This window comes from Ammospiza nelsoni, chromosome 3, assembly GCF_027579445.1.
Source record: "Ammospiza nelsoni isolate bAmmNel1 chromosome 3, bAmmNel1.pri, whole genome shotgun sequence".
Lineage (NCBI taxonomy): Eukaryota > Metazoa > Chordata > Aves > Passeriformes > Passerellidae > Ammospiza > Ammospiza nelsoni.
This window is the reverse complement of record NC_080635.1, coordinates 85,652,342-85,667,147: the sequence shown is the minus strand read 5'-3', so window position 1 is coordinate 85,667,147 and position 14,806 is coordinate 85,652,342. Positions and strand designations below refer to the sequence as shown.

The 14,806-nt window shown below is 39.1% G+C and overlaps 1 protein-coding gene across 5 annotated transcripts in view; it reads right to left on the bottom strand.

Moving 5' to 3' along the window:
• ARHGEF10 (Rho guanine nucleotide exchange factor 10) overlaps positions 1-14,806 on the bottom strand; it is a 110,927-nt gene that overhangs the window by 53,577 nt on the left and 42,544 nt on the right. For 4 of the 5 annotated variants that reach the window (XM_059467876.1, XM_059467872.1, XM_059467873.1 and 1 more), the window contains 7 exons: positions 13,036-13,148; positions 9,340-9,417; positions 8,940-9,119; positions 7,558-7,674; positions 5,692-5,784; positions 4,138-4,308; positions 1,644-1,789 (listed from right to left, as the gene is read on the bottom strand). In XM_059467876.1, coding sequence (XP_059323859.1) covers positions 1,644-1,789; positions 4,138-4,308; positions 5,692-5,784; positions 7,558-7,674; positions 8,940-9,119; positions 9,340-9,417; positions 13,036-13,148 — 898 coding nt within the window. The remainder of the gene's footprint in view (positions 1-1,643; positions 1,790-4,137; positions 4,309-5,691; positions 5,785-7,557; positions 7,675-8,939; positions 9,120-9,339; positions 9,418-13,035; positions 13,149-14,806) is intronic. The other variant, XM_059467874.1, reaches the window with a different exon arrangement.

Genomic DNA, 14,806 nt, shown 5'->3' with positions numbered 1-14,806 from the left:
AAGAACATGTAACAAACATTTATTATAAAGGACAAAGGAGATGTTAAAGTAAACAAAAAAAGGTTTACTTCACAGAAAGAATGACTGAAATCCAGAAGTCAACTGCTTGAGAGAAATCAGTAAAATGCATTTATTGAGAACAGCAACTAAATGCTGAAATTCAGCTAGTCAGCTATCTATCTGCAACACAGACTTTTGTTTCAATGAGGAAGCACGTATGAACAAAGAACACAACTGCCACAACTTAAGCAAATATTTATAAATTCTTGACCTAGGCCAGAAGTAACAAAAAAACCTAGGCAGGACACAGTTGTTCAGTCACTAGAGATAGCATCCACTCCATCCAATTACTGTTACTTCAGAGTCAGGCCACCAGCTCCTGCTGGTCATCTATGCTGTGTGTAAAGAAAGACCTGAGGGTTGTGTCACCTGTAAAAATATCTATCTTTTGCACAGCAGAAACACTCAAATGTCCCAGGTGCCTAGAGTCCACTAGTTACAGAGGAATTTTCTATGGCTTGCAAAAGATACATACTTTTACAGAGGGCATAACCCTCAGAGACTTGGCATGATCATGAACTTTAAACTTTAGCATTTTAATGGAAAACAAAACCAGACTGCACTTTGCTGCTTCAAGTACAAATACAGAAAATCCAAGACTTTATTGGTATGAAGGAAGATAACATACGAATAGTTAAAAACAATATTCAAGTGTTACTAAGAAAGTAAAGAATTTGTAAAGGCAAGAACCACAGGATAATTCACATGAGCTTCTTAATTTTCTGAAGTGTAGTTATTACATGGTACTTCTCACTCACATGGACATGAGACCAAGCAATCACACACTCAGAAATATATGTACAGGATTCATGCTTCAGTAATGAATTAAGATATCAACTCATATTATGCTTAAGAAAAGCTATTCTTGGAAGACTTTAACAATCCACATTTTCTTTGTCAGAATGTACCATTACATAAAACAATTTATGATACAAGCAACATATGAATGTGAACAAAACCTTGGCATACACACACATTTAGTAACAGTAATAGTTACAGCCAACAAAAGCACAGAAGGAACTATGAAAAAATGGCTTTTTTCAAAGCATTTCACCTTTAATCTTTCAATGTTTGATTCCAGAGATAATAACTCTTCCCCATCTGGAACTTTGTTAGCAAGTTCCAGGTTTTTTTTGGCAACCCGCATTACCATTATGGATTTTGTTTTGTTTGTTTGTTTGTTGGAGGTTGTTTGCTTTGCAGAGGATGGTATTTACAAATTGTGTCAAGTTACAAATCTGTGTGTGTAACAGTCTGAATTTCAGGAAGAAGAGAACAAAGTCTTACCTTGGGGCATGCTTGTATTCCAACATGCACTAATACATAGCAGTAAGAAGACACTACAGATCATTTCTACCTGTAATCTCCAAGTGATATAATTTTCTTACAAATTAACTCTAGAACTTCCAAATATCAACCAGCAATTTGGAGGGCTATAACAAAGCTAGTGATCCTTTTATTATGACTACTCCTAGAAATCATTAGCCACACTAAATACAACAGCACAAAAGCAATTCAATAAGTGTCATTTTTTCCCATCAGAAGTTCAAACAATCATCTAAATAATGTAAGTGAAATCTTACCGAATATTCACTGTTGCACACATCAGCACATCATTCAACATGAAAAGGCGCCGTTCTTTGGTTTTAATAATTTCTCCTTTGTCATTATAAACTGTCTCAACCATATCATCAGTCCGTATGAGGTATCTGTTCCCGCTGCTGAGTAGCTGGATTTTGAAAACAATCAGTATTGTATATTACACACAGTACAACCTACATCTAGCACACAAAAAGCAAAAACAATGGGTTATCACTTGCCATCCTAGCACAAGTGATTGCAGGTGGATTTGCCAAGGGAATTAGGTCTCTTTATTAATCTGCTTTTGATTCAGAGAAACAGTAACTTCTGCTGTCATCCATGTGGACTTAAAGGGCTTTGCATCTTAATGTAGACCATGGTTGCTCTGGGAATCTTCCACACTGATAAATGTTTCTTGGCAAAATGAACAATTCCTTCCGCAATTTCTGTGATTTCCTTGCTTAGTCTCTTCTTTCATAGTCCACTGAAGACCTACACATGATTCCAGCTGCCCAGAGTGGAAGCCACAGTGTGAGGAGGAAGTGTGCTCAGCCTGCTCTGTCCCCCTGGGCTCACACAGCTGAGGAGTGCAGCTGGCAGGGTGTCACACACTGTGGAGAAGATGACACATCCCAGAGATTCTTGGCATGTAAACTGTTCCTGACATTTGCCTTCAAGGGCTGAGGATCAGCCACTGTGTGCAAGCATGAACTAATCCCTCACATGTCAAACACATCTCCATAGGGTCCAACAGAATTAAATGGTCCATAACTCACTAATTTTCTAATCAACTACCTTCTTCACCACCTATTTCACCCTGGCTGGCATTGTTCCAAAACTATATATGCAAATATACAGCTTAGGAGAGCCAACCATGTCCTGGGGGGCATCAGGCCCAGCACTGCCATCCAGGCAAGGGAGGGATTGTCCCACTCTGCTCTGCACTGGCCTCACCTGAATATAGTGTGCATTTTTGGGTGCCACAATGTAAGAAAGATATTAAGCTATTAGAGAGTGTCCAAAGGATGGCCTCAAGGTGAAGGCCTTGAGGGGAAGCTGTGTGAGGAGTAACTGAGGTCACTTGATCTGTTCAGTGTGGAGGAGAATGAGGGGAGACCTCACTGTAGTCTACAGCTTCCTCGTGAGGGGAGGACTCCTCACCCAGAGGGTGTTTGGGCACTGGAACAGCTCCCCAGGGTAATGGTCAAAGCCCCAAGCCTGACATAGTTCAAGAAGCATTTGGACAATTCTCAGGCACTTGGTGTGACCCTCAGGGCTGGTCTTGTGCAGAGACTGGAGCTGAACTCCATGATCCATGTTGGTCCCTTCCAACTCTGCTGATTCTGTGATATTTATACACAAGGAATGTGGGACCCTGTGAGATTTGGAGTGACAATCCATGTATATATCAATGAATCACCCACTGCATAAACCACAAAATCTTGCAATCAATATCAACTGACAAAAGGTAACCGGGGCCACCTCTTCAAAAGCACATTCTGTGTCTTGGAACTATTTGCAGATGCTTAATAGCTGCTTCAAGAAGCCGGATTATGACAATGAGAAAAGAAAGTAAAATGTCTGAATCCATCTTCTAATGCACTTAGAATGGAAATACTGTTCCAGTATGAAAATTAATTCAGTATTCCATAGCTTAAAATAAGTGTTTTCTGGTTGATTACAGCTTTCCTAAAAGATGTGCTTTTTTGTATCTCCAAAAACAACCCCATTCCTTCAGCACATCCCCACCATTTTACCTCAGAAGTAGTCCACAAGATAATAAATTGAAACTTCACAAAAGCAGTAATTGAAGCATTTATGCCTCACTTCATGGGAAAGAAGGAATCCTTTGTGACACAAATAAAACTTGCACATATATATATCCACAGTATAGACAGCTACCAATGAACTCAAATAAAAAAGATTGTTCCTTCTTAGTGAATGTCTTCTAGAGTTCTTTTTAGACATTTCTATTGTATGATGCAAATATATGAATGAAATAGATGGAGATTTTCCTTAAAACAAGGAAGATGTTGTTGGACCCATTCAATACCAAATCCTGAAATGCTTCACAGTTGGAAGCACTGCTGTATAAGGACATGGACCCTTTCTTTACACAGGAGTATTTCTCCAGTTCTAGGATAAATTAAAAGTTGAATTTTTCCACATAGAACACGTACATGAGATTCTACTATATATTATTATTTCCTACACTGCCACAGAACATCAGTACTGCTGAGGCAAGTTCAGTGTGTTGCCTATTCCAGCACACAGTGGTGAGCCTATTCAGTCCCAGAGGCAGGTGACATCTCACAGTCCCAGAGGCAGGTCATATCTCATATCTACCACTAGAATGACCCCATGTCATTCTACATGACATCTTGATCTCTATAGAAAAAAACCAACATAGCTGTCTCTTTGGTGTCTGTTGTAGAGATTACTCAAGGCCCAGAAACTGACTCTTCCATCTCCATTATACTTTCCTACTTTCCTTACCTTGTTCAGGTAACGTTCATTCATTGCTTTTGCTATTTGTTTTATTTCACAGCGCTGATCTGCATCCCTTTTCCTTTCATTTAACTTCTCTGCCAGTGTCTCGAGCTCCGTAAGAGCCATCTGTAGAGGTAATCTGTCAGGATGTCCTTTATTAGTATTCTTCAACATATCCTGAGGGGTAATTATAAAACAAACAAAAAAAAATTGGATTTATTTTCAAAGTCAGGTTCCAAGATTACAGAATGTACAGTTACGACTCAACATTCTTGAGTACTACTAAAGAGTAAGACCAATAAACACCTAATGAATATTTGGACAGTACATTGCTTAACTTCCCAAATATCATAGTAATTCTTTAAAAATATACTGAATGGGATCACACACATTCTTATTTAAAGAACAAAATTACAGAGAAGGGAGATTGTTAAGTACTATCTGGCAATCAGTAATATACAGTAATATGTATGTGTCTATAAACAATGATTTTAAATGAAACTTGTCTGATATTTACTGTCATAATAATATTGTATTATCGTTATAACTGTTATCATTTCTCATTAAAACATGGACAGCATACTCATCTTAAAGTAGGAGACATTACTTCATTAAGGTCACAACAGCTCCTCCAAGTCTTTCTCTTTTGCAGGCATACAGTAGGAACAGTTTGAATTATACCTTTCTCCATTCCCAGCCCACTTAAAAATCTTCCTGCCACAATAAACTTCATCATTCCTGATATTTAAAAAACTCTCCCCCATGGCTTCCAATTCACATGCTTCCCCCATGACTACCTCTGCTCCTTTACCTCCAGTAATTCCCAGACCTGCAGCCCAAAGCCTGTCCTGCTCTTGGCACCTGTGAACACAGCTAACACACAGTGCTTACTGGGGTAGATCTGCTGTGGTCTGGAAGAAGGTAAAAACAGAGCAAATTTGTCTGGAGCAGGTCTATACTGGGGAATTGTGCTCTTCCTGCAGCTTGACTGCCTGTTGACATGAAACCAAGGACTCTGTCAAATCCACAGTTTCCATGGGAAAAGAAACAAGATGCTGCAGGTCAGAAGGAAGCTGAACATACTCTAGCAGGTCCTGTGAGCCAATAATCAGAGAGTTTCTAAACTATCCAAGGTATGAATTTTCTAAACTATCCAAGGTATGAATTTAATCCTCTTGCTTTTTCTTCAATAGAAAGAAATGCCACTAAGTTCCAAGTAATGTTTTGAAGTGTTACTAGCTAACAAACAGATATAAACAAGCAGCATATTTGAACTACATCTTTACTAGAAAACTATTCATAAGCTTTATTTTACTTAGCAAGTAATCTATAGTAAATCTAGTTTACTGAGGCTTTCCTGCAGTGCCCTTACTGCCTGTCCCTGCAATCAAGCTATGAGATCGGCATGTTGAATGCACTGAAATTTCTCTTTGTTTCCCCATGATCTAGTGGTCACTTCCACTGAACATGATCCTCTAGCAGAAGACAGCTGCCATGCAATCCCAAGAGTAAACTATACAAGAATGCAAAAGGAGCCTCCCTTTGGTAAACATTATTTACCTGCAATAGTAGAATGAACTGTGGAAAACGTTGGATAGGTTTCATCATTAAACCATACAGTGTAATGCGATCAGGGCTTGACTCCTGACACTGCTGCAATGCAAGAAGGACACATTTACTACCATGAGCACATTTCCACCAGTTACAGAATGAAAGGAAAATATTTCCTAAAAATTCTTCTATATTGCTTACATTAATCATAATAAGAAGACTAAAGATTCCATTTACTATCAAGATTTACTTAAAAAATATTAAATCTTTTAGAAAAACCCATCATTATCAAAATGATGGCCTGCCACTGAACTGAAATATCCTCTTTAATAAATACAGCTCGGCCAAAGCCACACCAGCAATGCAGCACCTATAAATCTAAAAACCTACCTATGGTTTTTAAGAGGAAATCTAATAAAAACACCATAATCTCAGTGCTATGCAAACAGATTTTGATCTTCTTTATTTGAAGAATCAAAGAAAAAAATGTTGATTTATATTTGGAAATAAAAATGTTAGAATCCATTATTTTAGTTACTGCGAATGGCAGATAAAACCAGACAAATTTCTTTTGCATGTGAAAAAAAGCCAGAAATGGTCATAAAAAGGAAGGCTAGAGGAAATACTCAATATTAAAAACAAAGCAATTCTAAACAATGTTAAACTGGTGTTGTGCTTAAATTGCAATTTATTGCTACAACCATCAGCTTCACAATTTATTTCCACAGTTATCTGTACAAACATCTATTTTTTTCCAAACAGCAGTAATGAAGATTTTGATCTTCACTGATAGTGGGCAAAAATAAAAAAGGAAAGGTAAAGAAGTGTCATCTGTCATCAGAGTTTGGCTGTGTTTCTGCAAGCAGAACCAGTGTGGCCCTGACAAGCAGTGATGAGAGGTGTGGATTATGTCTCTATTGGCAAAACATGCTTTTAACAGTAGAACATGCTTAACCTGTGACAACATGCTCACTAGAGAGTCTGATCTTCAAGATGCTTCAGGCTTGCAAAATAACATCCTGCACAGAGTTGTCCACAGTTTAAAAAGCTGTTAGTTAAAGATCTGAAGGCAAACCCCTGCAACCCTTCTCTATAGAACCTAAGAGTTGCACTAGGCACCCATTTTTTACTGTTTTTTGGACCACTGTAACAGACCTGACAGGGTGACCAGCTCTGAGAGGCACAACTCAATCCAGCATGCCTGGGGGATGAGACAAGCTGAGCTCTCAGACTCTCAGCAATGTCACAGACAACTCAAAAGCCTGGCAATGGATTCTGTGTACTGTCTGTAAGGTGTCAACCCTAGGGATTCACAGCACTCCTACTGCGTGTGCCAGGCTCTCCAGACATATCATGACAAGCATCATATGCAACAGGTCAGTATGCATTCTGCAAAAAAATCACCAATTTCAACCCCAAACCAGAAACACAATCTTCAAAATCCAGGGAAATTGTTGTAGAATGGAAATCCAGCTGCACTACCTCTCACAACACAATAAACAAATTAGAATTAAAATAAATTTCAAATTAAAAAGTGGCTTCATATGATGAACTACTATTTGAAACTCACCTGATATGGAAGAATCCTAATGTTTAGACAAAGTAAAGCAAATACCAATAAACTGATTTGAATAACAATAAACCTACTGTGCACTTCAAAATACATCCCAGACCTAACAGCATGTTACTATGCCAAAAATACAATACTTGAAGGGGACCCTCTGGGGTCTGTTTGTGCCAAATCCATCAAACAGACCTTAAGTCCATAAAACCAGTGAGACAATATACAGTATCAGCAGTCAAATTTCCTCCCAAATTATAACTCCTGCTTTCTTATTTATCGCATATGCACAATTACTTTAAGAACAAACTAACCTTTAAGAAGTCTAAAAAGGCAGGTTTGGTGGCACAAGATTTCTTGAGAATCCCAACTGCTGTACTGAAGTTGTTTACATATTCACTGTATGCATCCAATACCATAGATTTAGAAAACTGAAAAGAAAAAAAGGCAAATCTTAACTAAAAGTACAAAAGACCTCTGCCAGCACAGCTATAGAGACCTCTGGCTGTTAGGGACTCACTCAGAACTAAAGGCTTTGCTTGGCCCAGTGCTGGATATACAGAAATACTGGTAATACCCAAGATAATCTTTCTGCAAAGGACAGGCTGGAAACAGAAAGATATAACAGCTGTGAATGGCAAGAAATGTATTCACAGAAATTGTTTCATCTTGGCTAGAACACTGGGACAGAAGGACTGTGGGCAATCAAAGGGCATCAAGATTCAAATCGACAACTGAGATCCCCTGATCATCTCACTACCTGCCTTCCAGCTTAAGTGAATCAGCAAAGTCCCAGGGCCTTCACATCCTGACTTCAACTATTAAGGGCTAACCAAAAAAGCAAACAGATTGTGTGGCCTGCAAACAGTCATGGGAATGGTAAGATCACCACCCATTGCCTTCTTGGTAGCTTCATCCCTCTTTTTTGCAGAGCTGGTCTCATTAAGACTACCTAACTTGCTTCAGTCACAACAAGGCAGGTTTGCTTTAAACAACAAATCTTCAGTGACTATTTCATTTTGGGGGAACTGTGATCAGATCCCAGCTCTCTTACAGCAGGCATGAAAAGGTGGTGATTTTCAGCACCTGCAATTTTCAGCAATAAAACAAAGCATTCAAGCCAGAAGGCAGGCAGCCTCTTCAAGCCACACTTTCATGGTGAACAACATCTTTCTATCAACCAAGGCTACTTCTTGTTTCTCTAATTTAAAGCAGTAGATAATTCTGTCCTTTACTGACTGGACTTCCATTAATTGATGGGACAGGGTTTTACAAATGCTCTTTATCAGTGCCCCATCTCAGTTCAAACTCAGGAATTCAGGACATTACCTACTGTGGTTTCTTTCTACTTGCATACTATGACTACCCATTTTTTACGAGATGCTGAGCCTCAGTCACACCTTAATTTTGGTGGGTTTGTGAATCTCTAATTTCTCATAAAAATAAACTGTTTACTTAGATGTCTGAAAGATTAATCAAAGCCTCAAAACTTTTCTCACAATCCTTTCACATCTGCCAACCGAGCTGAAGACATGTGCTGGTGTCAGTTTCCTTATCAGGACAGCACATGAATACTCTGACAGTTGCCACAGGCATTGGAGAACATGGGAATAAAGCAGCTAAGTTAGAAAGACATGGAGATGGAAAAACAAGACTAAAATATAAACAGATTATCTGTTCTGACACATTTGCTTACTGAAGCAACAAAGACATCACCGATCATTTCAACAGAGTCCCACTCAGAGACACGACTCGCCAGCGCAATCTGAAACATCGAATGGCACTGAAGAATTTCCTTAATTCGATAAAACACCATCTTAAGTTTTCTTTCACTCAGTAACTTTGGTTCCATATCTGAAAGGGGCTTCTCATATTGCTGTGGAAAAATTAAAAAGGAAACTGATTTAAAAAGAACAAAAAAATGGACTTCTATAAGCAGAAAAAGAAACTTATGCAACAGTACACACACACAAAACCACTGAACATTTGGCATGAAGCATCTGTAGCAAAATCTGTGTTAGTCATAGGAAAGATTCTTTAATGATATTTAATGATTCTTTGTCAAATATTCAAAATTTTAAAAGATATTAAGGTACCTCCAGGATTCTTTTGAGAGCATCCACGTAATTCTTCTCACTGTCAACTACAGAGCCCAAAATATACCTTCTCACAACCTGTTGAAACAACAAAGTTTTGTCCACAGCTCAGGTAAACACATTCATTATAGTTGGAAATGATGATGATAAAATTCTCACATTAATAAATCAAAAGAAATACAAAGCAATTTCAATACTGGAACTGCAATAAAATAATGCTGTACCTCTTCAAAAGTAATTTAATTTACTATTACTCTAAAAGTACTTACTTTAAAGAACACAACAATTATTGTACCAATATCTGTATTTTTTTCTGACTGTTTTAAGTCCAAGCTTAACTTTTGAAACTTGTGTTTTGATTTTGGCATTTAACAATGCTCTCAGGCACCTGGTGCAATTTTTAGGGCTGTCCTGTGCAGGGCCAGGAGCTGAGCTTCAATGATCCTGATGATCTTCCAAATCAGGATATTCTATAATCTTATGCAACTTAAATGTATATATGTAGGTATTAATGAAAACAATCATAGGTATAAGATAATGTTGACTACTTCAGTGATTTGCTACAACAAAATAGGAAACAATTTTTCAAAAATCAGTCCTAAAATTTATTTTTAATAGGTTTTATAAATTTATTAGGAGCAACGTAAAGGGCAAACAAGCAAATACTGTCTTTTAAAGTGAAGGCCATATAAACTGAGAAAGTATCCAAGTCAGCATTTTCTTTTGGGCATTACCATGCATAAATGAAGACCCCCATGTTATCTGTACTTATATGCACTGACACAGTTGTAAGACCTTCAGGAAAAGCTACCATATTTCATACTAAACTACAGGCTATTTATTACACCTCCTTCTCCACCTTCTGCTTCAGCTGAAATGCACTTTCTATGGACATGTGGGTGGCAGGACAGGAAGGGCTGGAGAACCAGTCTGGTTTAGAACTTAAGCTTCTTGCCTTCAGTTAGATTTCTTGTTGGTTACAAGGATTTGTTTTCACCCAAATCCATTTCCTAATCCAGCTCACCCCAGAGTTACAAATGAGGACTGTGAGGGAGAAGACAGCACAGGAGTAGGATCAAACCACTTTCCATAGTTACAAGAGAAGGAAAACCTGCTCATTTTGCTATTTTAAGCGAGCCTAAACAACCATGAAACTCAAATCTCAGGCTTGCTTCTTTCTGCTCCAGAACCCATAGCCTCCTGCTTCCTCCACCATCACTGCCTTTAAATTTTCCACACTTGTATTTTGCATTATTAAATGCAAGTTATGTGAGAATTTTCTTTCAGGTACTGGCATTTCAAAGGAGGACTTCAAAATTATCTGAGGCTTTGCTTAAGATATATGCAGTAAAATTAGTTGTGTCTAATCTGTGTTTAGAATGGATTTAGCAGTGTCTTATTTGGTATAGCGGATCAGTGGCTCTGGTGAAGAATACTAATCCTACTCTTAGTCACAGATCATTCTTCTGAAAAGAATAAACATCTGTAGAAATAAAAATTTCAGGCTCTATAATATACAAAAAGAATATTTAGTAGTGGCTTCGGGTTATTGCAATAGATATGAGCCCTAGCCTCAGTACTTGCAGGCACCAGGATTTAAACAGAAGCCCTCATGCCACCTGCTGTCTGAAGCCAGCATGTCCACAGAGCAGCTCTGCTGGGACAGGGCAGCTGGCCTGGAAGAGGGCCCTGGCCTGGGGTTCCTACAGCTGGCCATGCTGTTCTCCCTGAACTGCTCCAGTGTTTCTGTGCACCCAGCCCACCAGAGCCCTGCTGACCAGCAGCCAACCTCCCCCACACAGCTGCTGCACCCCTGCAGTTTGGCATCACCTCCAGATGTGCACTGCAGCTGGCATCCAGATGCCTCACACAGGCTTTACATGCCAGACGCCCGTGCCTACTCCCGAGCACTAACACTGACCACCCACTGCACTCTGTACTATGGACTCACTGAGTGTGGCATCCTCACCTGTTTCCCACCCACCTTTAGTCCATCCATACAGAGGGTATCTCACCTAAAGGAGCACAGGAATACTTCAGGAAACAACTGAAAGCCATTATCACCTCTCCCCTCAGTCACCTCACAGAGGCTCAAGCTGGTCATGCACAAATGGACTCTGGTCCATCTATGCTGATTTTTTCCCCACTCAGCCTCCTGTCCTACTGAACACAGACATAGCTCCCAAGAGCATGTGCTGCATCACTTTTGTTGGGACTGAGGTGAGGCCAGACTCAGTTCTCCTTCTTGTGGGTAAGAGTGTGACAATTTTTCACAGTCTTCTGATCACTGTGATCTTAGATGACTGAGGAAGGCCTTACCTACAGCATCCTTACATCCATCCCATCTGGTCCCACAGACACCTGTATGTCCAGATGGCCTCAGCTCCCCAGCTGCAGATTAGGCTTCACCCCAGCAGCCCTGTCTCTGGGCTCATGGGCTGAGTCCCAAGAACAAGCCTCACCAGTGAAACCCCAAGGCAAAAGTGGCACAGTTTTGACCTTGATCACTAGGTCTGTGCCCTAGCAAGCAGTGTATTGTGCTCTTCTCAGCCTCCTTTTGTTGCCAATGTACATGTCAGAACCTCTTCACTGCTGCCTCTCACAGCTCACTAGCTCCAGCTGAGCTTTGGCTTTCCTAATCCCATTCCTGCCCACTTGGAGAGCTCCTCCTGGGCAGCTGAGCACTATTTGTCATGACTTACACTACTATTACCAGTTTGCTCCAAACTACAAGCATTCTGGGGTTTTTTTTGCAAAAGAGGGTAAACTTATTTGTACAAAACTATCCTAGTGAAACTCAAATTCCTATTTGGAAAGAAGAAAAGAGCATTCAGACTGATGCTGAAATCTCACATGATAATAAAATCTTACTGTAATAGAACACAGTTTGATAGTTGCTTTGTTACAAGACTAGCCCTTTACTGTGTTAAACACAAGAGAAAAGTAAACCTCACCCAGGTAAAATGTAAAACAAAACAAAACAAAATACCAAAAATATATGGCCCTCCCCTCAATTGCCCCTTAGTTTGGTTTTTTTCTCATTTTCTTAAGGTACTGACCAACTAACTCACGACTTGGCAACACAAGAAGTTTAAAAACTCTCATACAGTTATTAGTTGTCATAACAATACAGTAACATGAACCCAAGGGATTTATTTTCAGCCAAAATTTCTTAACTGATGCTGATTTCAGTATTTTTTGAAGTGATTTCCACAGTGGAAATCCACCTCACAGTTTGAGCTGGAAAACAGCAAAATTAATTTTTCTGTAGATTTGACTTTACTGGGGATGGTTTTTTTTTTAACCAAGAAAAATCTTTGGATTCACAGAGGATATTGTCTACATTTAAAATCCCAGAGCACCTGGAACAATGTTTTCTGATTCAATAAAAATGCTTTAACTCTCTCCTTTTTTCACTCAAAACCATCACATTTAGTTTAAGTGTTCAGGTAGTGAAACAATATCATTCTTATAGATTATTTTATAATGCAAACCATTTTGCACCTCTGGGTGAATTCAGGACTGATGCAACAATATGCACACACACAAATTTTCAAAAAACTACTTATTCAGTTCTGAATTTGATGTCTGTTTAAGTAAAATACCAATATGTTTGAAGACCAAAGGCACCTAAGAGACACTGGTGCAGAGCAGAAAGGGAGGAAAAAAAAGACCATACTTCCCAAAGCTTACTACCTGCTGCTGTGATAATCCTTCAGGCATAGGAGTCATAATTGCTTCTGCATGCATACAGTCCACATCAATAAATAAATTTTGCTCCTCTTCTTCCAGACAAGATGATCTGTGATCTACAAATAAATAACCAAATATCAGCTTCTACATGTGGATTAAGAGAGGAAAAAACAAAAGAAAAAAACAAAACAAAACAAGCAGACTCTTTCATCTGAGCACAGAAATAATAAATTTTCACTTACCAAACAAAAGAAATTTCCCAATAATTCTGTATCATCTGGGAAATCACATAAATGTTACTACCAATAGGTATTCTAATACAGAACACCTTTCAAAGGCATCCTAATATCTCCCAGCTGCAGACAGCCTAAGCATCTTTTGCTTGACCACTGTTCCCTCCTCTCAGCCAGGAGAATGGGGCTGTCCAGAGGGTAGGACATGACAACTTGGGCTAAAGCACTACAGCCCAAGGGACAGCAGTTTTAAAATAAATGATCCCTGGGAGGAAACTGAAAACACCCATATTATGATCCAGCTAAAAAAAATTCTATACAACCTTCAATAGCTGAACTAAAGTAGCCAAGTTAACCAAAATGTTTGTTTTCATCAGAAAGGAGTGAGGGATTCTGCATTGCTCTGTGGGTACAAATTTTACTGAAAAAGCACCACCGAAGTGCACTGATAGGTGGCAGTACATAGCCAGGCAAACAAGCAGACCCAAGGAAAGGAGACATAAAGAAAGAACAGTATGAGAAACTGTCTTAGAACAAAAAGAGAAATAAGGGAAGCAGATCTAACATCTGGGAGAAACTTGTGAGTTTAGTTAAGAAATTTTTCACTAGCTCCCTGCTGATTTGGAAAGTGGTTATGAGATGCGGCCATCCACAGGTACACTGGGTCTGCAATCTAATTTCTAGAAATGTAAGAAGGAATGCCAGGTCCATTGGAACACTGTCCTGCAGATCATTTTCATCTGTTCAACTGCAAGAAGTTTTGATCACCTCATTTTGTGTACCTTTCTATATTCAAACTGTGAATTAAGTAAATTGAGAAGCAGTCAGAGGTCATGACAGAGATGTAAGATGTGTCCTGGCCCCTACAGCAACTTTATGTTACTTTTCTCAAAAAAAAAAAAAAAAAAAAATTGCTCCAGCCTTGTGGTTTTAGCTTCCTAAATTTGCAGTTTTATATACTCTGAAGTTACTACCATTTAATTAGTTGGGCACACTTGAGCAGAATGATACACTATCTCTCAGAGTTATCCAGAAAAAGAAACTAGTTAAATTTACCACCTGTCTCTTGAAAAAACTACCTGTGGACAGCTGCTGCCATGGCTCATGACAAAGGACTGTCACCTGCTCTCAGCTACAGAAAGAACACAAATACTTCTGTGGCCTTTTGATCATACACTACTTTCTGTTTTCCCAACCCAAAGTCAGTTTTCATCAAAAATCATCAAACTGATTAAGCAGTACAGTCTTTCCCCCTGCTTTCACTCACTCTTAAGCATGGAAAGCATTACTACTTACCAGTGACGAACTTTTTAAAATACTCAGCTACTTCTCCGCTGAAAGCCATGTCTTAACAGCACATTCTCCTGACATTCAAGAGTTATTTGATGGAGAGACCTGGACAGACTTAGAAACTGGGCTGATTTTGACTGGGGTAGAATTAATTTTCTCCACAGTGGCTAGTATGGAGCTACATTTTGGATTTGGACACAGGGTTTGATAATATAAAGATGGTGGTTTGTTTACTGCTGAACAGGGTATAC